Source organism: Elephantulus edwardii, unplaced genomic scaffold, assembly GCF_000299155.1.
Source record: "Elephantulus edwardii isolate Elephantulus edwardi_28Jun2011 unplaced genomic scaffold, EleEdw1.0 scaffold00127, whole genome shotgun sequence".
Classification (NCBI taxonomy): Eukaryota; Metazoa; Chordata; class Mammalia; order Macroscelidea; family Macroscelididae; genus Elephantulus; species Elephantulus edwardii.
Window position 1 is genome coordinate 6,881,491 of NW_006399877.1, and position 22,594 is coordinate 6,904,084.

The window sequence follows — 22,594 nt, forward strand, 5'->3', positions numbered from 1 at the left end:
TCTCGCTGTGGTGATCATTATTTGGTATCAGTTAGTTATTATCTAGTGTTATACATATGGAGCCTTGGGGGCATATTAGAACTGCTAACTCACATGCCCAAAGTTCAAATCCACAAGCTGCCCCAAGGAAGAAAGATGGATCATTTCCTCCCATAAAGATCTATACTCTCAAAACCCTGAGGAGAGTGGATAGGAATCAGAACCTACTGGACAGGAATGAGTGTGGGGTTTTTTGATGAGATCTACCCATGGGTTCCTGATGGCACGCTGTAACAAGCACTGGCTGGCAAACCCAAAATCCAGTGGTTCAAAGGCACCAGTCCTGTGGGAGACAAGCCTTGGTAATTTGCTCTCATAAAAACTCAAAACTCACATTCATTGCTGTGGAACCAACTCATAGCCAACCCTCCAGCCAATGTCCAGAGGCTTCGCATGCACAGGAAGAGAATGCCCACCTTTCTCCCCAGCAGAGAGCGGATTCGAACCAGGAGAGGCACACACCAGCTCTCCATGGACCAGGCTACCAGAGGGGCTGTAAGAGTACAGTCTTGGAAACGCTATGAGGCAGTTATATTCTCCCCTGCAGAGTCACCATGAGTTGGTATCAGCTCATCTGAAGTGACTTGCTTTGTGGTTTTGTTTTTCTATTTATGTGTCATACACACTTGCAGAAGGTCTAGAGGGGGACAGGGGAAGAAAGAGTTAATTCTGTTAAGGAGTTTTCCAGAAGAAGGGTGTCTGAGGGTTGTGGATTGAAAGATAACAGGATGAAGGAAATTTTAAAAAATATGCTGAATAGATGACCAAAGATTTGGCTGTGTTGGTGCTGCTGTGGCTAAAGCATTCAGGCACTAACCAAAAAGTCCATGGTTTGAATCCACAAAGCGTTCCATTGGAAAAGATGAGATAATCTGCTCCCACAAAGATGTACAGTCTTGGAAACTCTGTGGAATGCCTCTACTCCGTACAGGAGGGTCACTAAGGATCTGAACCTACTGGGTAGCAGCAGTAGGGGTGGTTTTGGCCAACAGCAAACTCTAATACTAACTGCCATTGATTGAAACCAACTCATCACTGACCTGCCATTGGGTTTCCAAAGCTGTAAACCACAGGAGAGGAAGTTGCCCATCTTTCTCCTTTGGGGCCCTAGTGGATTTGAACCACCAAAGAGGTGATGTCTTTGCAGTAGCCGCACAGCCCCCTGTGGACTCCACCACCACCCAGAGATGTCTCCTGTGTCAGCAGGGTAATCTGTGGACACGGAATCACTGAGAGCTTTTGAAGAACTGAGTAGAGGGAAAAAGAAAAAAGGCAAACACATGAAATATGGGATTGCACCAATCCAAACCAGGCTGATTTGGGCCAGACCACACCGGTGGTGCTGGAGGTAGAAGAGGAGGCAGAGAGAAGGAGGAAAGATCAAAGGGACAAGTGTCCTGAGTCAGGAGATGGGGAGTTAGAGGAGGGCTCCCAGATAGCGAGCTTCAGGGAGCCTAGAGGAGACTTCTAGCAAGAGCTGGACGAGACAGATGGGGAAGATGAACCTGGTTCTTGTCAGGGATGGAATTGTGACTCGCCTCCCCCCCCCCCCAAATAGGTGTAAACTGGGCTAGGTTTGATTCTCAGTGTTATGTAATTAATTATTCCATGTGTGGTAAATCCTAATGTCCATGATAATATCAGAAGGGGCCCAGAGAAGGATATTGTAACGGAGCGAGTCCCCAAAAAGACCACCAGGCCAATTAGCTGAATTAACAAAGTTTATTAGGAGTTCGAACCCGGGCTCCCGCGTGCTGACACAGCATCCAGCCGAGAGCCCTGAATTGATGTCTGCCCCTCCTTTTATACCTTTGCTCCTCCCCTGCCCAACCATACACGCCATGATTGGCCATCCACAGTAGTTTGGGTATTTGTCCACCTTCAATTGGCTAGCCATAGCTCAGGGAAACCGTTTGGAAACCTATTTGAATCTTTTCGGTTGCTTCAGATGCAGGAATGCGGAAGAACTCCTTGTTCTCTTACAGAGAAGAATTATTCCACTTTATGGCAGTTGATCAATCAGGGTGGGATTTACCACAGGTGGGGGTTGTCTGTTAAAAAGCCACTCAAGTGGGTGGGGTGGGGTTAACTGTACTTTGTCAGAAACTGAGTTTCTGATAACTGGTCCTTTCATATATGCTTGATAAAGTAGTAGTAGTTGTTGTTGTTATGTGCCAGTGGAGTCCCTTGAAACTCATAGAGACCCTATCCTGTGCCAATCTCACTGTCTCTGACACATCTACCCCCATTACCCCAGTCACTGAATCAATCCACCTCATAGAGGGCCTTCCCCTCCTCACTGTCCCTCCACCCTCCCAAGTATGATGTCCCTCTCCAAGGACTGGTCCCTCCTTGCAACATGTCCAAAGTATGTCAGACAAAGCTTCAGAATCCTTGCCTCCAAGGAGCAGCCAGGTTTAACCCTCTCTAGGATGAAGCTGTTTGTTCTCCTAGCAGTCCATGGTATATTCAATACTTTTCTCCAGCACCACAGCTCAAAAGTATCAATTCTCCTTATATCCTCCCTAGTCATTGTTCAGCTCTCTGGTACATAGCAAGTAATTGCAAAGACCATGGCCTGTATCAGGCACACCTTAGTCTCCAGACTGACATTGTTGCTCTTCAGTACTTTGGAGAGGTCTCTGGCAGCCGACTTTCCCAATACAATTTGTCTAGTGGATCAATGAAAAGAGGAAGACCCGCACCAAGCTGGATTGACACAACAGTTGCAGCACTGGGTCCAGACACAGCCGTGGTTGTGAGAATAGTGCAGGACTGTGGGAATAGTGCAGGGCTGGGCAGTATTTTGTTCTGTCTGCTGTGTGTAAGAAAGATTGCTATGAGTCAGGACAACTCAACAGCACCCAAACATCAACAATAACAGGATGTTAATTAGGCAAAATACAATCTGCAGGATTAGGAATAAGTGAAATGAAAGAGATGAGCCAAAACAAATAGAGATCAGAGCAATCTCAATACCATCAAGAAAAAAGAGCCAGGAGCAGAGTTCATCTTCTGGACCTGGAGTTCTGGGGCTGAGAACCTCCTAAACCCTTGGGGGAATTGATGTCAAGGCTCCTGGAGAGCTTCAATATCTGGTCCACAGAAGCTGAAGGGATTAAGGACCTTACCTCAGAGCACTAGAGAAAGGAAGCCTTCGCCTAGACCTGGCGCCTTGAATTAGGACTTCTTGTTTCCTACCCTGTGAGAGGACAATGAATTGATGTCTTTGAGCTGTGGTATTGATGAAGGTGCTTTTGTTGAGTATTATCAAATGGAAACCAACCCATAGCTGACCCTCCAGCAGGTTTTCAGAGGCATAAATCTCATGGAAGTTAGTTTCCCGTCTTTCTCCTACAGAACAGCTGGTGCATTTGAACTATGTAACTTCAGGTTGGCAACACAGTTCCTTACCACCAGCTTGTTACAATTGTTATCAATAGTTTCACTCAAGGTGACAACTCTTTTCTTGTTTCTCCTAAGAAATTGAAACTTAGTTAAATCCTGGAAGATCTTTAACACTTGTTATCTCTGTAGCTTCTGGAACAAGCTTTTCTACCAGTTCTAGAGGCCCCCAGAAGGATTTCTTTTGTCCAAGAAAAGTTTAACTCCCTTTCAAAACATGGAGAAGAGTACTAAATATTCCATGGACTGCCAAAAGGACAAATAGCTGTATCTTGAGCTCCTTGGAGACAAACGTTCCAAAGCCTCAACTCACATACTTTGGGCATGTCGCTGGGAGAGGTTATTCCTTGGAGCAGGACATCATATTTGAGAAGGTAGAGGGTGAGCAAAAGAGAGGAAGACCCTCTGCCAGATGGATTGATGCAGTGACTGCAGCAACAGGCTTGAGTTTGTCAGAGCCAGGGAGGACGGCACAGGACAGGACAGGGCTCAGATCTGTGGTTCTTGGAGTCGCTGTGAGTCATACTCAATGACTTCTAACAACCTCGGGAGAAAATTAGTTTGTGGAAGTCATTCCCTTGTGGAGTTGCTGTGACTGAACCAGATACCAAGCTGAGTTTTAGGCACCGTGGCATACCCAACTACTGTGGGTGTGGTTAGCCATACCTGTTAGCCACTCAGGAGATCTCTAGGTCCCAGAATCCACCTAGTGCTTCACTTTAGAGACAAAACATCATCAGCATGAATATGAGAGTTTTAAAGAAACTGTTGTCCAGTAAATTTGTATTTGCAATTATGAAAAAGTCACAAGACTTTCTAACAAGAAGGTTAGCTTCCAGCTAACCTGTGCTGTTGATGTTATACACCATCAAGTTTACTATGACTCATAGCTGAACAGTGGCCCTGAACCTTGCCCTTCCTGCCAGACCCACTGTCTCTTGACACACCTGACCCCACTGCCACAGTCACTGTGTGAACCCATCTTATCCAGGGTCATTCGCTCTTATGCTGACATTCTACCCTTCCAAGCACGATGTCCTTCTCCAAGAACTGACCCCTGCTGACAACATGCCCAGAGTATGTGAGACAGCCTCCAATGAGCAACCTGGTTTCACCCTCTCCACGACAGACCTGTTTGTTTTCTTTGCGGTCCATGGTATGTTCCATACTCTTCTCCAGCACCACAACTCAGAGACATCAATTCTTCTTCTGTCATCCTTAGTCATTGTCCAGCTCTCAGATGCATAGCAAGCAACTGAGATTATGGCTTGGATCAGGCGCACCTTAATCCTTAGACTGACACCTTTTCTCTTTAACACTCTGGAGAGGTTCTTGACAAGATTTTTTTTCATTGCAACTTATCTTTTGAGTTCCTGACTGCTGGTGCCAAGAGTGTTGACTGTGGATCTGAGCAAGTTGAAATCATTAACTCCAATCTTTTCTCCAGCTATTGTGATGCTGACGCATGGCCCAGTGGTAAAGATCTTTGTTTTCCTGATGTTGATATGCAATCCAAATTGAAGTACTTGATCTTCTGCAGCTAGTGACATGAGACCTCGTTAGTTTTCGTGAACAAAGTTGTTTCATCTGCATAACGCAGGTTATAGACAGGTCTATAAAGTGAGCATCAACACCAGAAAGGTAAACACTCCTAGAACAATCAATCATGCAAGATCAAAGGGTAGCATCTGTCCCGGGATGAAGCTCAGAATGGAGGAAGGGATAGAAAAGAAGGACAAGTGGAAACAGGAACCATAGGGAGGAAGGAGGGCGAGTGTTGTTACATTGTGGGGATCAGAGCCAACAACATGAATCAAAATGTATATGAAATATTCAATGGGAAAATAAAGTGACTCTGTAATTTAGTACATAAATCACAACTGAAAATCTTTTTAAAAGTAGCAGGAACTGCCATAGCCAAGTAGAGCCTGGAAGAGACGTGAAAAATAAATGTCAGATGAGATCCATTAAGTGCTGGACTGAGAGCTGAAAGTTTGCCAGATCAAACACACCAGCTGTTCAAAGAGAGAAAGATGTCCTCCCATTAAGATTCACAGCCTTGGGGAGCTCTGGTGGCCTAGTGGCAAGGAGCTGCAACTACAATCCCAGAGGCGAACGGTTCGAATCCACCAGTTGCTCTGCCGGGTAAGGAGGGACAATCTCCTCCTGTACCAGTCAGATCTGATTTGATGGTACACTCACACAAAAATAATAAAAAATTAAAAAAAAAAAGAAAAGCCAATTAAAAAAAAAAAAGATTCACAGCCTTGAAGCTGCACTGCAATCCCAGAGGTATGCGGTCCAAATCCACCAGATGCTCTGCGAGAAAAGGAGGGGCAATCTCCTCCTGTATCAAACAGATCTGATTTGATGGTACATACACACACACACACACACACACACACACACACACAATAAATAAATAAAATATTTACAGCCTTGGAAACCTGATGGGGGACTGACCTGAGTTTAATCCCTTCAACAGAAGTGAGGTTTATTTGGTTTGGAATGGACATTGGTTAAAAATAAGGAAATGTGAGTAAAGTATGGACTTTAGTTAGTGACAATATACCAGTAATAATAACCAGTTGCTGTTGAGAGGTCTCCAATTCATGGTGACCTCTTGTATGTCAGAGTAAAACTGAGCTCCAATGGGCTGCCAGGCTCCGTGAGCTGCTAGTGTCCAAGGGCTACCAGGCTCCGTGGGCTGCCAGGCTCCGTGAGCTGCTAGTGTCCAAGGGCTACCAGGCTCCATGGGCTGTTTACGGCTGAATCTTTGGGAGTAGATCACCAGGCCTTCCTTCCAAGGCACCTCTGGTGTACTCAAACCTCCAGCCTTTCTGTTCCCAGCACACTGACTGCATCACCCAGGAACTCATACATCAGCACTGCTTCATTGATTGTCACAGATGCCTACAGGATGTGCCATGTCAGGAAGGTGGGGCACGTGGAAGGGTTCCTGGTGGTGCAGTGCTTCAGCACTCAGCTGCTGACAGTTTGAAACCCTCAACTGCTCTGCAGGAAAAAGATGGGACGTTCTGCTTCTATAAAGAAAACCCTGGGGGGAAGTTCTGCTCTGTCCTACAGGGTCACGTTGTTGTTGTTGTTAAGTGCTGTCAAATCAACTGTGACTCATAGCGACCCTGTGAACATGGGTCTGAGCCCTGTTCTGTCCTCACAATTCCCATCCTCTCTGACATACATGAGCCCATCTCTGCATTCTCTGTGTTGATCCATCTCACTGAGGGTCACTATGAGTTGGTATCAATTCAGTGGCAATGGCTCTGGGGCTTTCTGGAGGTAAGGTGGAGTGCAGTGCACTCTGCAGTGGGAACTCTGTATGCCCTTTGAAACTTTGCTGTAAATCTAAAACTATCCTGAAAGGAAAGGTTTGTTATTACTACCGTTGCTTTAGGTATTCAACTTGGATGCAAATGCTGTCCTTATGTCAGAGACATGGCTGGGACATGTTTTTTCTTTGAGTGGCTGAGGTGGCTTTGTGTCCCTGGTAAAAGCCTGCATGTTCCCTCAGAGAGCTCAGGGCTGGGGGCCCGGCTGACGCCCCTGCTACTCGGCTGGCAAAGCTCATCCCCTCCAGAGCCTCTTTGATGAGTGAGTCACAGCTGAATCATCTCTCAACACGCTGCTCCCTGAGTTTAACCCACCCTGAGGGCATCTCTAGCTGCAGTAATAACACTCCCATCTCACCTAATTCTTTTCACAGTTAAAAGAAGAGGCGTAACTCCTCCGTCAAAAAGAACATCAGAAGAAAAGAAAAAAGAACATTAGAATTCATGAGCAGACACTTGAAGGCGTAAAAACGTGCAAACCAAACCCATCAGCCTTCTGGTCGACTCCCACTCACAGGGACCCTGTGGGGTGGGAGAGCCCCGTGTGACACGTGGCTCCCAACGTTCCAGGCTCTGTGACGACCATAAGCCTCCTCCTCCTTCAAGTGTATGGAGAAAAGAGGACACAACCTGATACACTCCTTTCTTAACTTTATCCTTTTTAAATCTGTATCATCTCTCCATATCTGCTCAATCTGTATGCTGAGCTAATTATTCAAGAAGCTGGACTCTTATGAAGAAGAATATGGCATCAGGATCAGGAGAAGACTCATCAATAACCTGGGTTATTTAGAGAACACGACTTGCTGAAAGTAAAGAGGACTTGAAGAACTTGGAACAGAAGATCAAGGAATGCAGCCTTCAATATGGATTGCACCTCAACATAAAGAAAACATAAATTATTACCACTGGATCTATAGGCAACATCATGATGGCTGGATGGAGAAAAGATTGAAGTTGTCAATGACTTGATCTTGCTTGGATCCACAATGAACACCCTTGGTACCAGCAGTCAGGAAATCAGGAGACGTACTGCACTGGGAAAGTCTGCAGTCAAGGACCTCTCCAAATTATTGAAGAGCAATGAATGATGACAGTTTGAGGACTAAGGTGCACCTGTTTCAGGCCATGGTCTTTCCGATCCTTTGCTATGCGTCTGAGAGCTGGACAATGAATAATGTTGACAGGAGATGTCTCTGGGCTGTATGTAGTGTTAAAGAGTACTGAACATCCATGGATGTCCAAAAGAATAACGAGATATGCCCTGGAGAAAGTGCCCAGGCAGAGTTTCCTTGGAGGCAAAGAAGATAAAGCTTCATCTCACATACTTCGGGCACATTGCTGGGAGAGGTTATTCATCAGAGGACATTATGCTGGGAAAGCTGGAGGTGATGAAACACAAGAAGATCCTTGACCAGGTGGGTTGGCACAGTGACTGTGGCAATGAGCTTGAATGTGTCAGAGATTGTGTGGTTGGCACAGGATAGGCCAGGGTTCAGATTTATTGTTCATAGGGGACAACACAGCCTCAGAACAATAATAAAACAAAAAACCTCCCAAGTTAATTTAGGTAATGCCCCTGACACTTTATAAACACTATGTTGTTAAGTGCCATCGAGTTGTAGACGACTAATAGCGACCCTATGAACAAAAGACTGGACACCTGTATAACTGTCATCCTTTCTCCAGGTTCATAGGGTTTCCAGAGGCAGCTGTTGTGGAAGTGGATGCCACTCCTGCTTCCAAGCTTGTTTTAATCGGGGAGCTCCACCAAATACTGTCCACCACGGGTAACCATTAACACACCTGACACATCAGTGTCACAGTGTTCAGCTTCACAGCAACCAGGAGTTACCTCTATGCAGCAAGTGGACAGACCAGGGTTACACGACCTAGATGAATGTTTCACAAAAAAAAAAAAACCAAACCCACAATTAAAGGCAGGCCTGAGGGCCACAGAGTAGAATCACCTACCTTCGGTGCAGGAGCACGATTTTCTGTCCACTAGGCCAACTGCTCTCTCTGAGAATAGCAATTCTTATCACTAAAACAGTCTTGGTAATGCTAGTCATCCAGGCAGAAGCCTGGGCCTTCAGCCTGGAGGTCACAGCATCAGCCTCAATGTCCACTCTGTCCTCGTGATCTCCACTGGGCTCAAGCCCATCACTGCAGTCCTTGTGCGATCCATCTCGTTGAGGGTCTTCCTCCTCCTCACTGGCCCTTTATTTTTCTCTATGGCGTCCTTCTCCTAGGACTAGCCTGTTCTCATAACCTGCCCAGAGCAGACTGTCTTCTGTATTAAGGGGATGACGATGGTGTCACTGTAACCCGGGCCCTCGTCTCAGGGACGACCAGGGTGGCCGTGGCATGTCCTTACAGAGTGCTAAGGCTCGCCACTCTCTCTCAGCCTTCTTGTCCGCTTGTCTCCCTGGACCAAAGCTGACTCTGGTGGCTCTTCTGGGAGGCGCTGACCTAGACCAGGGATCCCCCCGCAGTGTCTGGGGGGATCTAGGTGCTGGGAGAGGGTCACCCGTGGGGTCTCTGCTTTGCTGGGCCCCAGGACAGCCTGAGTCGGGGTGGCCACTGACTGACTCGGCCTCTAGAAGAGCGCAGGTCCGAAAGGTAGGCAGAAGAGCTGAAAAACCAGTCCCTGGACACCAGCAGTCCTGCCTTCTAAGTCCTTTTGGTATCAGACCTGCAGGTGCTGGTTTTGTGGGTGTGATGTCACCGCATGATAACTCGCGCTGCCTGGTGGAGCGGGAAGTGAGCCGAAAGCGGGGTGTGGACGCTCTGCTCACAGAGGCACAGTCGGCGGGTGCAGCTGGGTGCAGCTCAGCGTGGCCATGGCCAGGGCCAGGTGCAGCGGAAACAGCAGGGTGTGATGGGGCTGAGGGCACCGTGTAGGGAGGGGCTGGTGGCTGAGCGCGGAGGAAGCTGTGCCCCCACCGAGGGCTGTGGGAGTGCTGTCTGCCATGTGGGCGGGCTGCTTTGTGCCAGGCACCGGGGAGGTGTTCCAGCAGAGCCTGTCAGCTGCTGCTGTCCTTCCTGTGTGCTGGGTGAGTTCCCAGAGGCTATGGACTTGAACACAGGGCGTGGTGACCCAGTAGTAGAATTCTCACCTTCCGTGGGAAGGTCCGGGTTCAAAGCCACGCAGCGGAGGCTGTGAGGCTGGGCACGGTTCAGCAGACCTTCCAGGAAAAGGTGGAACAGAAAGGCCGGCTGAACTGTTCCCAAAGACCAGCCCGTGAAAATCCTGTGAACCCACATCCGCTCATGGAAATGCCGGGGCTGGCAGCATTCTTCCCGTTGAGCATGGGGACAACACGAGTTAGGGGCCAACTCTGCAGAGGCCAAGAGCAATGTGTCCCTTAGCCAAGGTCACGTGCATGTGAGTGAGAGTGGGAGTCCCATCTGACCTCTGGTTTCTGAGTGTAAAACAGACCTTTCTCTGCCCCCTAGGACAGTAAACAAGGATCTGAGAGAAGCAGACTGGCTCATCTCCCTCCCTGGAGAAGGTGGTGGGTTTGAACCCACCTTTTGCCTCGGCCACTTGGGCTCCTGGAGATGTGGTCAGAGGGGGGAATTAGCATTTCCAGTTCAGTCAGGGCTGCCTTTGTTTTTTAACTGTCTGTCTTGGAATAGTCAGGGTGTTCCTCAGAAGCAAGGGCAGGGAGCCTTCGTCTCAAATACTTTGGGCAGATTATCAGGAAGACTTACTGCTTTTATGTACCATTGAGTCTGAACCGCCCCACACCGGACCCTCCAGCAGGTTTTCAGAGACGGTACATCACACAGGAGAAGCCTGCCCTCCCTCCTCCCGTGAGCAGCTGGTGGAGTCGAACTGGGTGCCTTTGGGTTGGCTGGGCAACTCTTTATAACTATTGTTGTTAGGTGCTGTCAAGTTGAGTACGACTCATAGCAACCCTGTGAACAAAAGATCTGAACCCTGTTCTGTCCTGCACCGTCCTCACACTTCCTGACACACCAGAGCCCATTGCAGCAGTCACTGTGTCAATCTACTTGGTTGAGGGTCTTCCTCTCCTTCGCTGACCCTTCACCTTTCCCAGCATCATGTCCCTCTCCAAGGAATAGTCCCTCCAAGCAACATGACTGAAGTATGAGAGGCAAAGCCTTCTCATTCTTGCCTCCAAAGAGCACTCCAGGTGCAACCTCTCCAAGACATATCTGTTCGTTCTCTTGGCCACCCAACAGCTGTTCAGTGCACTTCTCCAACACCACAGCTCAAAGGTGTCAATTCTTTTCCTGTCATCCTTAGTCACTGTCCAGCTCTCAGATGCATAGCAAGTAGTCAGAAAGACTATGGCCTGAATCAGAGGCACCTTAGTCCTCAAGCTGACATCACTGCTCTTCAATAATTTGAAGAGGTCCCGTACTGCAGATTTTAATTGTGGATCTAAGCAGATGAGGCTCCTCTCCACCTATCACGACGCTGCTTATTGTCACCAGAATTCCGTCACGACTGGTGAAGTAGAAAGTCAGCGAGAAAGAGATGAGATGGCATGACATGGTGACTGGTAACTGCAACGATGGGCTTTCTGCACAGCAGAGCGCATGTGGTGGGTGCAGGGCCAGGCAGGGCTTCGCTCTGCTGTGCACAAGGCTTGGTGCTGACTCCACGGCACCTGACAACAACAACAGCCGTGCTGCTCCTGGACCACCTGACTCCCTCCAAAGTTGGGGTTCTATTCCTAATGTTTGTACCTGTGGAAAGGAGGCCTGGTCCCACAGGTAGTAGGAGTTGGACTGTCAATCAGAAGATCTGTGGTTCAAACCCACCACTCTCTCTTCAGTAGAAGGATGAGGTCATCTGTTCTCATGGAGACCAACAGCCTTAGAAACCAGATCAGGGCAGTTCTGCAGGGTCTGTGTGAGAGGCTGACTGAGGCAGAATTAACTGTGGGGCTTGGTTTTCTGAGTACGCATGGATGTCATCCTATTTGGGAAAAGGGGTTCCTTGTTACGCTCATGGGGTCACACCAATGTAGATGGGTCCATGTGGGCCCTTCTGTTTGGGGCTGGCCTCCTTCACGTGTGGCACGCCTCCTGAAGACGTCAGAGGGGAGAGTTTCTGTACCAGTGACATCAGCTCAGCCCCCCAGGAAGCCAGCCTGACTCGAGCAGGGAGGAGGCACAAGCTTTATTTCAGGAGAGAAGATTCCTCCTCTGGTATCTAGCACTGCTCTACGGGGCTGGCTCTGTAGGGTCGGCGTCACAGCACCACCATCCCGGGAACGCCAGCCATGCCTGCTTCCCACCCGCTGCCCCTTCACTCGTCATTGGCCTCCTTCTCCCCTTCCTCCGGCGCGTCTTTCAGGTTTTGGCGTGCAAACTCCTCAAAGACCAAATTTTCATCCTGTAAACTAAAATCAGACAAGAAGGACGTTTTGGTCATGACGCATTCTTCAAGGATGAAATGAAACTGAAGACACCCAGCTCTCCTTTGCTACAAAGGACTGGTGAGGGCTTTCCCACGTGAGAGCAGGGGCTGTGCTGTGTTCTCAGTCGCTTTTCTCTGAGTGTCTCTTCAGCAACATTATGAGAACAGAGAAGGAGTGCAGAGAGAAAGCGGACAGGCCCAGGACAGGGGTAACCCCACATGGCTACGTACAGGTAGACCTTGGAGACACGGGGGCTTCAGTGCCAGGTCACTGAAGAAAAACGAGGATGGAAGAGAGGGAGTCACACACACCTTGGTCACCTGTGACACTGTGCAACAGCCTAGTAAGTAGGCAACAGCATTATGAAAAAGGCTAAAATAGGATTGTTGTAGTTGTTGTTGTTATGTGCCGTTGAGTCGCTTGTGACTCATGATTAGAATGGCTAAATTGGGACACAGGACCACAAATGAAACATAGCCCATTGGGAAAGCAGCAGCAGTAGACTTGCTTGGCACAAGGATGCCACAAACTGTCATCTTGTGAAAACCGCAATATCTACATAGTGTGGTAAAACAAGGTGTGCAGGTCCTTGGGAGCAGAAGAAAGGTAAGGGGTGGGGGTGGAGTGGGGCTGAGAACGAGGCTCATAAACCAGACTCAAAGGGTTTGTGGAGGGGGAGTCACAGGATGCAGGGGGCTCAGGGCACGGTGGGCAGCTTACCTTTCCTTAGCTGTAATAGAGGAAGAGGAGAGAGAGATGTATTAGCATAAGTTCTGCATCAGAGCTACAACAGGACATTGTTTCCCTGGTTAGGTGATTTTAAGGCTCTTGAGACCAAGTTCACTGCTCTCATAGCCTCTGAGTTAAGGAGACACACACTCCAGGGCAGAGTAGAACGTGTCATGGGCTTTCCAAGTCCTTGGGAAGTGACAACATGTTTGGCAAAGCAGAGGGCCCCATGAAGGAGAAGATCCTCAAATAGATGGATTGATGGTGGTGCTGTTGTTGGGTGCCGTTGAATCAAGTATGACTCCAAACAAAACAATGGATTGACACGGTGAAGGGGCAGAGGCCGTGAGGGTCCCGGCCCAGGATGAGGCAGGACTCTGTTCTACTGCACGTGAGGTCACCAAGAGGCGACTCAACTCGATGGCACAAACAACAGTAAAAGACAGCAGCAGAGGCCACACCGTTCTCCTGAGCGACTCCTGGGTTTGTATGGCTAACTTTTCAGGCAGCAGCAAGCACTCAACCACTGTGCCACCAGGGCTCCTTATGGGAAGGCCTAATGCAACCACCACGGTGGAGCCCAGAGAGGGGAAATCCTTGACAACAGAATTTTGATCCCCGTGTACTCAATCTGAACTCTGTGTGTACAGGCTGCCATATAGATTGTTTTAAAACAGACTTCCGATGATTAAGTCACTAGTCTTACAAAATTCTACCATGCAATCTCCTTCATCATTTTTGGGACTGCCGAGCAGCTTCTTACCTCCTTCAGCATTTTTATCACCACAGCTATGCTGTTGTTAGGTGCCATCCAGGCAAGTACCACTCATAAGTGATCCTGTGAACAGCAGTTCGGAACCCTGTCCCATCCTGCACTGCCCTCAAAATCTCTGACACACTTGAGCCCATTGCTGCAGTCGCTGTGACAATCCATCGGTCAAGGGTCATTCTTTCACCGTCCGTCCACCTTCCCCAGCATGATGTCCCTCCCTAAGGAATAACCTCTCCTAGCAACATGCCCGAAATAGGAGAGACAAAGCTTCATCGTCCTTGTCTCCAAGGAGTGTTCTGGTTGCACCCTTCCGAGACATGGCTGTCCGTTCTCTCGGCTGTCCATGGGATATTCCATACTCTTCTCCACCACTACAGCCCAAAGGCACAGCTGTATTTTCCTATAAGTAATTATTATCTTTTTGTTTCCAATTTTTACAACTCAATTACTAATCATCAACAATGTGTCAGTGATTTCAGCATCACAGCAGCATAAACAGCCACCACGCCTAACTATGGCAAGCTGCTCGACCAGGGGGGAGGTTTTTACTTGTTTCTGAAATAAACAACTCATGGCTGTCTCTCTGGAGCTGACTCACACCTGAGTAAATCTCACCAGAAGAGATTGTCCGGCTTTCTCCTGAGGAGCTGGTGGGTATGAGGCTCCTGCCTTTGGGGTGCCAGCATCACTCTGTCCAGTAGGCCAGCAGAAGTCCCTGTACTCTAACCCCAAACCTCAACCATGGCCTTTGAGCTGACCCTGACCCATCGTGACTCTGCACTGGGCTTCCAAGGCTGTAAATCTTTATCAGATGAGACTGGCCATCTGTGGATCGGCTGGTAGATTCAAACTGCTGACCTGATGGTTAGCAGTCCAACACATAACACACTAGGTATGCCACCAGGACTCCAGAGAAGCTCTGCTTGGGATAATGAAAATAGATACCATAGTCTCAGCACTTATTAGTACTCATTATATAAAGCCTTGACTGCTTAATACGACTTTACATTCTCCTCTTCGATTCCCCACCTTCTTCTTGCAGCGAGGAACGAAGCAGGTGAGATTTGAAAACTTGAGACTCATAAACCTCTGCAAGTAAGAAGCAGGTGACTTCCTCCCGGAAATACCATGTCATGAAAAATGGTGGCTTAAACTTGACAGTGCCATGTTCAAGGTAAGGACCATAATGAGAGCCGGGTGGAAGTGGCGGGCGTGGAGGGGGAGGAGGAGGAGGAATCACTCCGTTTCCTCCAGAGTAATCCTAAATCCACCGATAACTGCAGGAAACAACCCAGGTCGGATGGGTAACACTGTGTGTATGAACTCTGTTAATGAAAAATTACCCTTGGTGATTAATACTGTGTGTCAACGTGGCATAGTTGCCACTATAATATACTACCTATCTGTGTGTTGTAAATTCTCTCTTCCGTGAGGTTACTGAGGTATGATTAGCCCTGGGGGGAGTCTCCTCAGGGCTGTGATCTGCCTGGCATTTATGAGAGTTGTTGTTATGTGCGGTCGAATCTCTTAAATCTTATAGCGACTCTGTGCACAAAGCCCTGACCTCTGCTCAATCCTGGGCCAATCTCACGGTCTCTGACACACAAACCTTCTTTACCCCAGTTTCTGTATCAATCCATCTCATCCAGGTCTTTCCTCTCCTGCACTGTCCCTCCACCCTTTCAGGCATGATGTCCTCCAAGGAGTGGTCCTTCCTGGTAACATGCCCAAAGTATGTGAGACAGAGCCTCAGAAGTCTCATCTCCAAGGACCAACCTGATTTCACTTTCTGCAGGACAGCCCTGTTGGTTCTCTTAGCAGTCCATGTTCTCCAGAACCACATCTCAAAGGCATCAATTCTTCTTCTGTCCTCTTTGTCATTGTCCAGCTCTCTGACGCATAACAAGTAATTGCAATGACCATGGCCTGGATCAGGCACACCTTAGTCGCTACACTGACATCCCTGCTCTTTAGCACCCTGGTGAAGTCCCTGAAGGCAGATTTTCATAATGCAATTTGTTTCTCTGGCAAAGTTAATGAGGTGTTTGTAGTTTGAACCCAGCATCAGCTCACTACCTGGGGACTTGAACCGTCAATCTGCCATACTTGCTGACCTTGGATTCCTCAGCCTTCAAGACCAGCAATCTGCTGCTCTGCCTGGGGCCCTGAACTCCTCCCCAGACACCTCTTTCCTGAGATCTGACCCATGGACCTGGAACTCTGCAGTATCTAAAACCACGAGCCATTTCCTTGAAATAAATCTCTCCATATATTTACTTCTTACATAAATGTCACTGGTTTTGCTTCTCCAGAGAAGCCAGTCTGAAATGCCAGCATAAATGTATGGCACCTCCCCAGAACGTTAACTTTTAAAATGTTCTTCAAAAGCAACCCTGTCTCACATCAAACCAATGAAATCCACTGCTTTTGAGTCGATTCTGACTCATTGCAAACAGACAGAACAGAGTGGAACTGTCCTGGCTTGTCATATTTATGGAAGCGGATGCCCACAGAGCAACTGGCATGCGGGAACTGGCAGCTGCCAGTTAACAGACAAATGCTTTAGCCACTGTGTAACTATGGTATCCTTCAATCACATATCATTTTAACACACTGTATCGTGATGAGACAAAGAGCAGGGATTGTAGTCAGACAAGAATATATGGATACAATCCTATATGGCTAGACTGACAAAGCAGACCTATTGGGCTAGTTGAGATGAGAAGATGCCCCAAGACCAGAGTCCTAGAGACATTCTCACACTCTGAACTGAGCCCAACCACCTTGTGGATAAATAGCAGATACCATCTCTGAAACTCGTTGCTGTCAGAGCCGGCTGGTGGCTAGACCTCTGGTGGCCTCCATGGCTGTGTACCCACGGGAGGTGACTGTCCATCCTTCTCCCACAGAGGTGGATTTGAAGGCCTTTGGGTTGCAGGACAACTCCTGATGGACTGCACTCAAGTAAGCTCAAAATAGGATGGATATCGCTCGTAAGTACTGTGCTCCTTGTGAAAAGCACCTGTAGGGGAGCCTGTGGCCAGAGACCGCTCTAAAGCCGAGAACGTGAGGAGGCAGGAGAGGGGACAGATGGAAATGGGACAGCCAGGTGGAAATGTGGCTGCTCCCGCTGTGTGTGATGCCACCAGTGTCTCTGCACACCTTGTGTAGAAATTGACGAGTGGAGACCGTAAATCTTCACCAAAAGTACAAGAAAATATTATTTCTTAAAAGTAAGCATATTGAGGCGAGCTCTGGTAGCCTAGTGGCAGGAAACTGCACTGCAATCCCAGAGGTGCACGGTTCAAATCCACCAGATGCTCTGCTGAAGAAGGAGGAACAATTGCCTCCTGTACCAGTCGGATCCAATTTGACGGTACACACATAAAATAAATAAATTTTTTTAAAAAAAGTAAGCATATTGAGATGGGAAAGTCTGTGGTTAGAGACCTCTCTAAAGTACTGAAGTTCAACGACGTCAGTCTGGAGACTAAGGTGCCCTTGATACAGGCCATGGTCTTTGCTATCACTTGCTATGCATGTAAGAGCTGGACAAGGACTAGGGATGATAGAAGGAGAGTTGATGCCTTTGAGCTGTGGTGCTGGAGAAGAGTACTGAATATACCATGGACTGCTAAGAAAATGAACAGGTTTGTCCTGGAGAGGGTGAAGCCGGGCTGCTTCTTGAAAGCAAGGATTCTGAGGCTCCATCTAACATACTTTGGACATGTTGCAAGGAGGAAGCAGTCCTTGGAGAGGGACATCATGCTTGGGAGGGTGAAGGGACAGCGCAGGAGAGGAAGACCCTCGACGAGATGGATTGATTTAATGACTGTGGTAATGGGGATAAGTGTGTCAGAGATGGTGAGATTGGCACAGGACAGAGCAAAGTTTAGGGCTGTTGTACATAGGGTCGCTATGAGTCGCAGGCAACTCAACGGCACATAACAACAACAACAACAAGCATATAGCTAGAATGTATTTCTCCTCAAAGGAAGATCTTGCCCAGATATATGGAAGAAGTGCTTTGAGACATGCATGGGGCCCAGTCTCCACGTGCCCACAGGAGCTTGTTCTCTTTGTCTCAGCATCATTTCCTCATCAACGCCGAGAGGCTGTTTATGAAGCATGAGAAACAGAGACCTACTTGTCTACCCCTGTTAGACTTAACGTACTCATTTATTAACGGTGTCCCTTTAAGGACTAAGGTGAGCCTGGCCAGAGCTCTGGTGCTGGTTGTTGTTGTTGTTGTGTTATTATGGATCATTGCTTGTGACTCACAACGACACTGTGTGTGACAGCGCTGAACCCGGCTCTGTCTTGAGCCAATCTCATTGTCTCTGACACACCTGCCCTCATTACCAGTCACTGAGTCAGCCCAGCTCATCCAGGGTCTTCCTCTCTTGCACTGTGGTGTGGTGTTTTCAGTTAGTTCACAGACACATGAAAGAACGGCGCAAAAGGAAGACTGGAGGAGAATTGATGCCTTTGAACTGTGAATAGCTCCTGGTCGGCCAGAAGGATAAGCAAATCTGACGTGGGAGAAATGAAGCCAGAAGGGCCCTGAGAGGCAAAAATGGTAGGACTTCCTCTCACATGTGTGGACTGTGCCATCTGGAGGGGCCAGTTGTCCGTACTTCCCACCTAAAATGCACAGCTTTGAGAGGATTCTGACTCAGGGTGCCCCTCCGTCAGGTATGTGAGGCTGTCAATCTTATAGGAGGAAATTATCTAAATGCTGCCCCAAGGAGTGCCTGGTGGAGTCAAACCACTGACCTTTTGGTTAGCAACCCAATACAGAAGGCATGTCATGAGCAACGCTCGTAAACCGTCTTTAAATAGTAACCCAGGTCTGCCGATGGCAGGGTCTTTGCTTTTCAATTGTTCTGGGGAAACCTTCCTAGGGTGTCCCTGAACAGGGGTGCTCCACCGCACCCACTAAATGAAGGTCCACCAGGCGCACCTGCTCAGGACAGACCCACGTTCCCCACACGAAGCCAGCCCAGTGACCTTGTAGAGGAAATGGAACCTGTGCTCCTGGCCACCCCACTCAAGTGTTCAGGAAAGGTTACAACTAATGAGAACGAGGCTTGCAAGCAGTACACTCTCGGAGAAAGGCAAGTAGAGGGGGCACTGACCTGAGCTGGGCTGGGGGTGCATGAGGCGGAATGGCACCTCCGTGGCCACTTCGCTGTGGAAAGAAGAAAGCAGGTGTGTGAGTGTGCATGTGAGTTCTCTCACGTGCGTGCTCTCTCTCTCTCTCTCTCTCACACACACACACACACACACACGTGTACGCACTCACACAAGCAATTAGACATCACACTGTGAAGAGCCAAACTGTAGCTTCCCACCCTGAGAGCCTCCAGCTCTGAGCTGAACTGAGGACTCCAAGGAATTAAAACTGAAACACACCGACATGCAAACACACATGAAGTCAGGAAGTGGCCATTCCCCGGACTGTGGTCCAGAGACTGCCAGTAAGCATGGCCGTGTTGCTAGCATCGCTTGTTGTTGTTGTTAGTAGCTGTCCAGTAGCTCCGGCCTCGGTGACCACACGCATGGTGGGACAAGTCCTGCCCACTCCTGTGCCATCCTCCCAACCGACTGCTGGCAAACTGGACCAATGCGCTCACAAGGTTGGTTTGGTTTTTTTAAAAAATTGTGGTTTGAGAGAGAATTTGAAAACACACACACACACACACACACACACACACACACACCAGACAGATCTTTTTCTTTCTTTCTCTCTGTCTTCGACAAGCATCCCAGCCTCACACCTCAGCCAAGTGGTGACAGGCCATCTGAAGGCAGAGCCTTCTGCCCTACCACCTTTGACTCCAATCCTGAACCCAGATCAGCCGGACAGTGGGTCTGAACCGAGACCAGCCAGAAGGTGCGTCTGAACCAAGGTTTGAAACCCTGGGAAGCAACCAGAGAAGAAATGGAGAAAACTTACCTGCTGGTGAGCTCACCCAGAAATCTAGGGGGGGAAAGAAACAAGTATCTTACTATGATCACAATAAAAAGTCAAAAGAAACAAAACCCCAACCATTTAATGGGCAAAGCACCCACAAGCCTAACACAAGCCTGTCTCCCTCCACCAGAGGCAGATCAGCCCCAGTTCTCAGGCTGCCTCGTTCACAGCTCCAGGTCTATGCAGCCTTCCTGTCAACTGGACTCTTTCCCAGCCAGTGACTCTGCCTCTTGGTCAAGGGGACCAGATAAGATAGGAATCTGAGATTCCTCTTGAGGCCTGGAGTTTGACAGCAAACCACACGCTCGGAAGTTTGCTCCGGCTGTTGTGAAATACCTCAGGACTGGTTTGTTGTGCAGTTTTTGTTTTTTTGAAATCCCAACTCTTTACATTTTCTTAGAGAAAACAAAAACTCTTAATTTTAATAAACAGATAAAAATACTGTATTGACAGAGTTGTGAAAGTGCCCCATGGTCCACTTCACTGCCCAACAGAAATTCCAGGAACTATTTGGGAATACGGATTTGACCTGAGGGCCCAAACTGCCAAAGTTCATCTGGTCAAAGGCCAGAGCTTCTGGCAACAGAATATGGAAAAGGAAAAGAGAGTAAGAATAGTAAAAAGAATCCAAGAGGTTTTCTCTTTCTGAGATTAAGGGAACAGGGAATGATTTATTTCCCTGACAACATCAGAAAGTTGTTTCCTTCAAACTCGAAGTTATCTGTGGTCTTGGTGAAAAAGAGACTCCTAAGCAAATCAATATAAAAGGAAAAAAAAATTTTCTTTACTTATAGAAAAAAATGAAAAATAGAACAGAAAATATCCAAAAAAAGAAAAAAGAGGTTCCCCAGCCCAGTCATCACAGCTGGTAGAGGGGACGGACGGTCAGGCCCTCTCTGTGATTGATGCCTCCTCGGACACAGCTGAGTGTGGGTTTATCAGGAGCTCTTTTTGGGGCCACTACTGTTTCCCCTAAAATACAATATAACATTTTTTAAAATAATTTTTTATTGTGATTTTAATGAAAATTTGTAGAAAACTTGGATTTCCATTCATTCATTTTGCACATTTTTCTCCCTACCCTCCCCAGCTGGCTTTTCTTTTTAAAAAGATTCTTTCATTAAAATACAATATAACATTTTTAAAAAAGTATTTTATATTATTTTGCATACAAAATTCATATGCATTGTGTTTCACACTTTCATTCAAATTGTATTTCATAGTATCCTTCTCATGCATTGCATTTTATAATATTAAGCTATTTGCATATCAGATTCCACCCTCTGCACACACTGCCTAACTCCTGCCCCGTGGAGTAGGTCCTCACAGCACATTGAACTCAGAGCAGAACTGCCCCAGGCGGCTCTGAAGGCTGTAAATATTTACAGGAAGCACTAAGGAGTGGCTCGGAGGTTTGAACCACAAACCTTTCAGTTAGGAGCCCAGTGATTAACCCCTGCGCCACCAGCTTGTGCGTATATATGCCAATTTCTTCTTTACAATGTTATATCAACAGTGCACATATTTCACTGCCAGCTTTCTATCTTCCACCACTCAGTATTATACCAGATAGAGCTGAGAAACCACAGAAATATTCGTGTATTTTGACACACAGCAGTCCTTCCATTGGGTTTAGGATGCTGTACATCTTTATGGGAAGAGACAGCACATCTCTCTCCTGCAGAGTAGCCGGTAGGTCTCAGCTGCCAACTGTCTGGTTAACAGACTAACATGCAAGATGCTATGTACTTCAAAACTCCACGTGGTGGAGAATAAACCTTATGGACCTCCCCTTCCCGTCTGTGGAGTTCTTCACAAAGCCGAGAGCCGTGACAGAACAGGTGGATGAGGGGTCCGGGATACTCACCCAGACACCGTGAGCTTCACCTTGATCTGGTAGGACACGAGGATCCCCAGGATGGTCCTGTCTATGCCCTCCTTAATGCTGCCCGGACAGAAAAGATAAGGATGAAGACGGCTGTGGGGACCAAGGGCCAAGAGGATGAGCCTTTCTCCTTGCACCCAGGCCTGCCCTCAGGGGCCTCTTCCAGGGACTGGAGCTCTACCATGCTGTCAGATTCTAGAGCTGTGTGTACCTGGCACAGGGGGTGCTTTCACAGTCTAACTTAGTGTTTTCCCACTAGTAGTGGTGCGAAGACCACTGACGGCTCCCTCCTCACCACTGATGTTCTTGGGTTGGGGATCCAGCCAGAAATAGGGCTGTTAGAGTCTGAATTGTGCCCCTAAAATACATGCTGCAGACCCTAAAGTCCCATACTTGTGGGAGCAATCCTTTCGGGGAAAGTCTCTGCTGTGTTAGTGAGCTTCACCACTGTCGAGTGGCTCTCAAGACCATCACCTCCGAGATGTGACAAGGCTCACAGAAGGCAGCAACAAAGGGGCAGGTACCACGTGGAGGTGACCAAGACCCGAGGACCAGAAACCCTGAAGAGACAAGGACCTTCCCCCAGAGCCAGCGGAGAGCCTTGTCCTAGAGCTGGGGCCCTGAACGTGGCCTTGGGGCCTCCCGAACTTTGACGAAATGCCCCCTGGTGGCATTTTCCTTTAACAGCCCTGCGATGTTTCTAAACTGTGAGAAAAGAAATTTCTGTTTGCTGCAGCTGCCACCACCTCAGAGTATCTCTGTTGAGTGTTGTTGTTGTTTTAGGCACCATGGCGTTGACTCCTAGCGACCCTATGAACAAGGGCTCTGAAACCTGCCCTACACTATGCCATTCTCACCATCCGTGACACACTTAAGCCTATTGTTACACTCACTGCGTCAATCCATCTCATTGGGGGTCTTTCTCTCTTACACTGACCCTCTATCTTTCCAAGCATGATGTCCTACTCCAAGGACTGACCCTTCCTAACAACATGCCCAAAGTATGTGAGACATGTCTGGGACAGGGACGGGGTCTCT

The 22,594-nt window shown here is 48.1% G+C and overlaps 1 protein-coding gene across 1 annotated transcript in view; it reads right to left on the reverse strand.

The window, feature by feature from the left end:
• Positions 1-12,081: 12,081 nt before the first annotated feature.
• SAG (S-antigen; retina and pineal gland (arrestin)) overlaps positions 12,082-22,594 on the reverse strand; it is a 35,273-nt gene continuing 24,760 nt past the window's right edge. Inside the window, exons 11-15 of the mRNA XM_006893459.1 lie at positions 21,539-21,616; positions 19,654-19,677; positions 18,833-18,885; positions 12,914-12,923; positions 12,082-12,175 (exon numbers count right to left, since the gene is read on the reverse strand). Of these exons, the coding sequence (XP_006893521.1) occupies positions 12,082-12,175; positions 12,914-12,923; positions 18,833-18,885; positions 19,654-19,677; positions 21,539-21,616 (259 nt within the window). The remainder of the gene's footprint in view (positions 12,176-12,913; positions 12,924-18,832; positions 18,886-19,653; positions 19,678-21,538; positions 21,617-22,594) is intronic.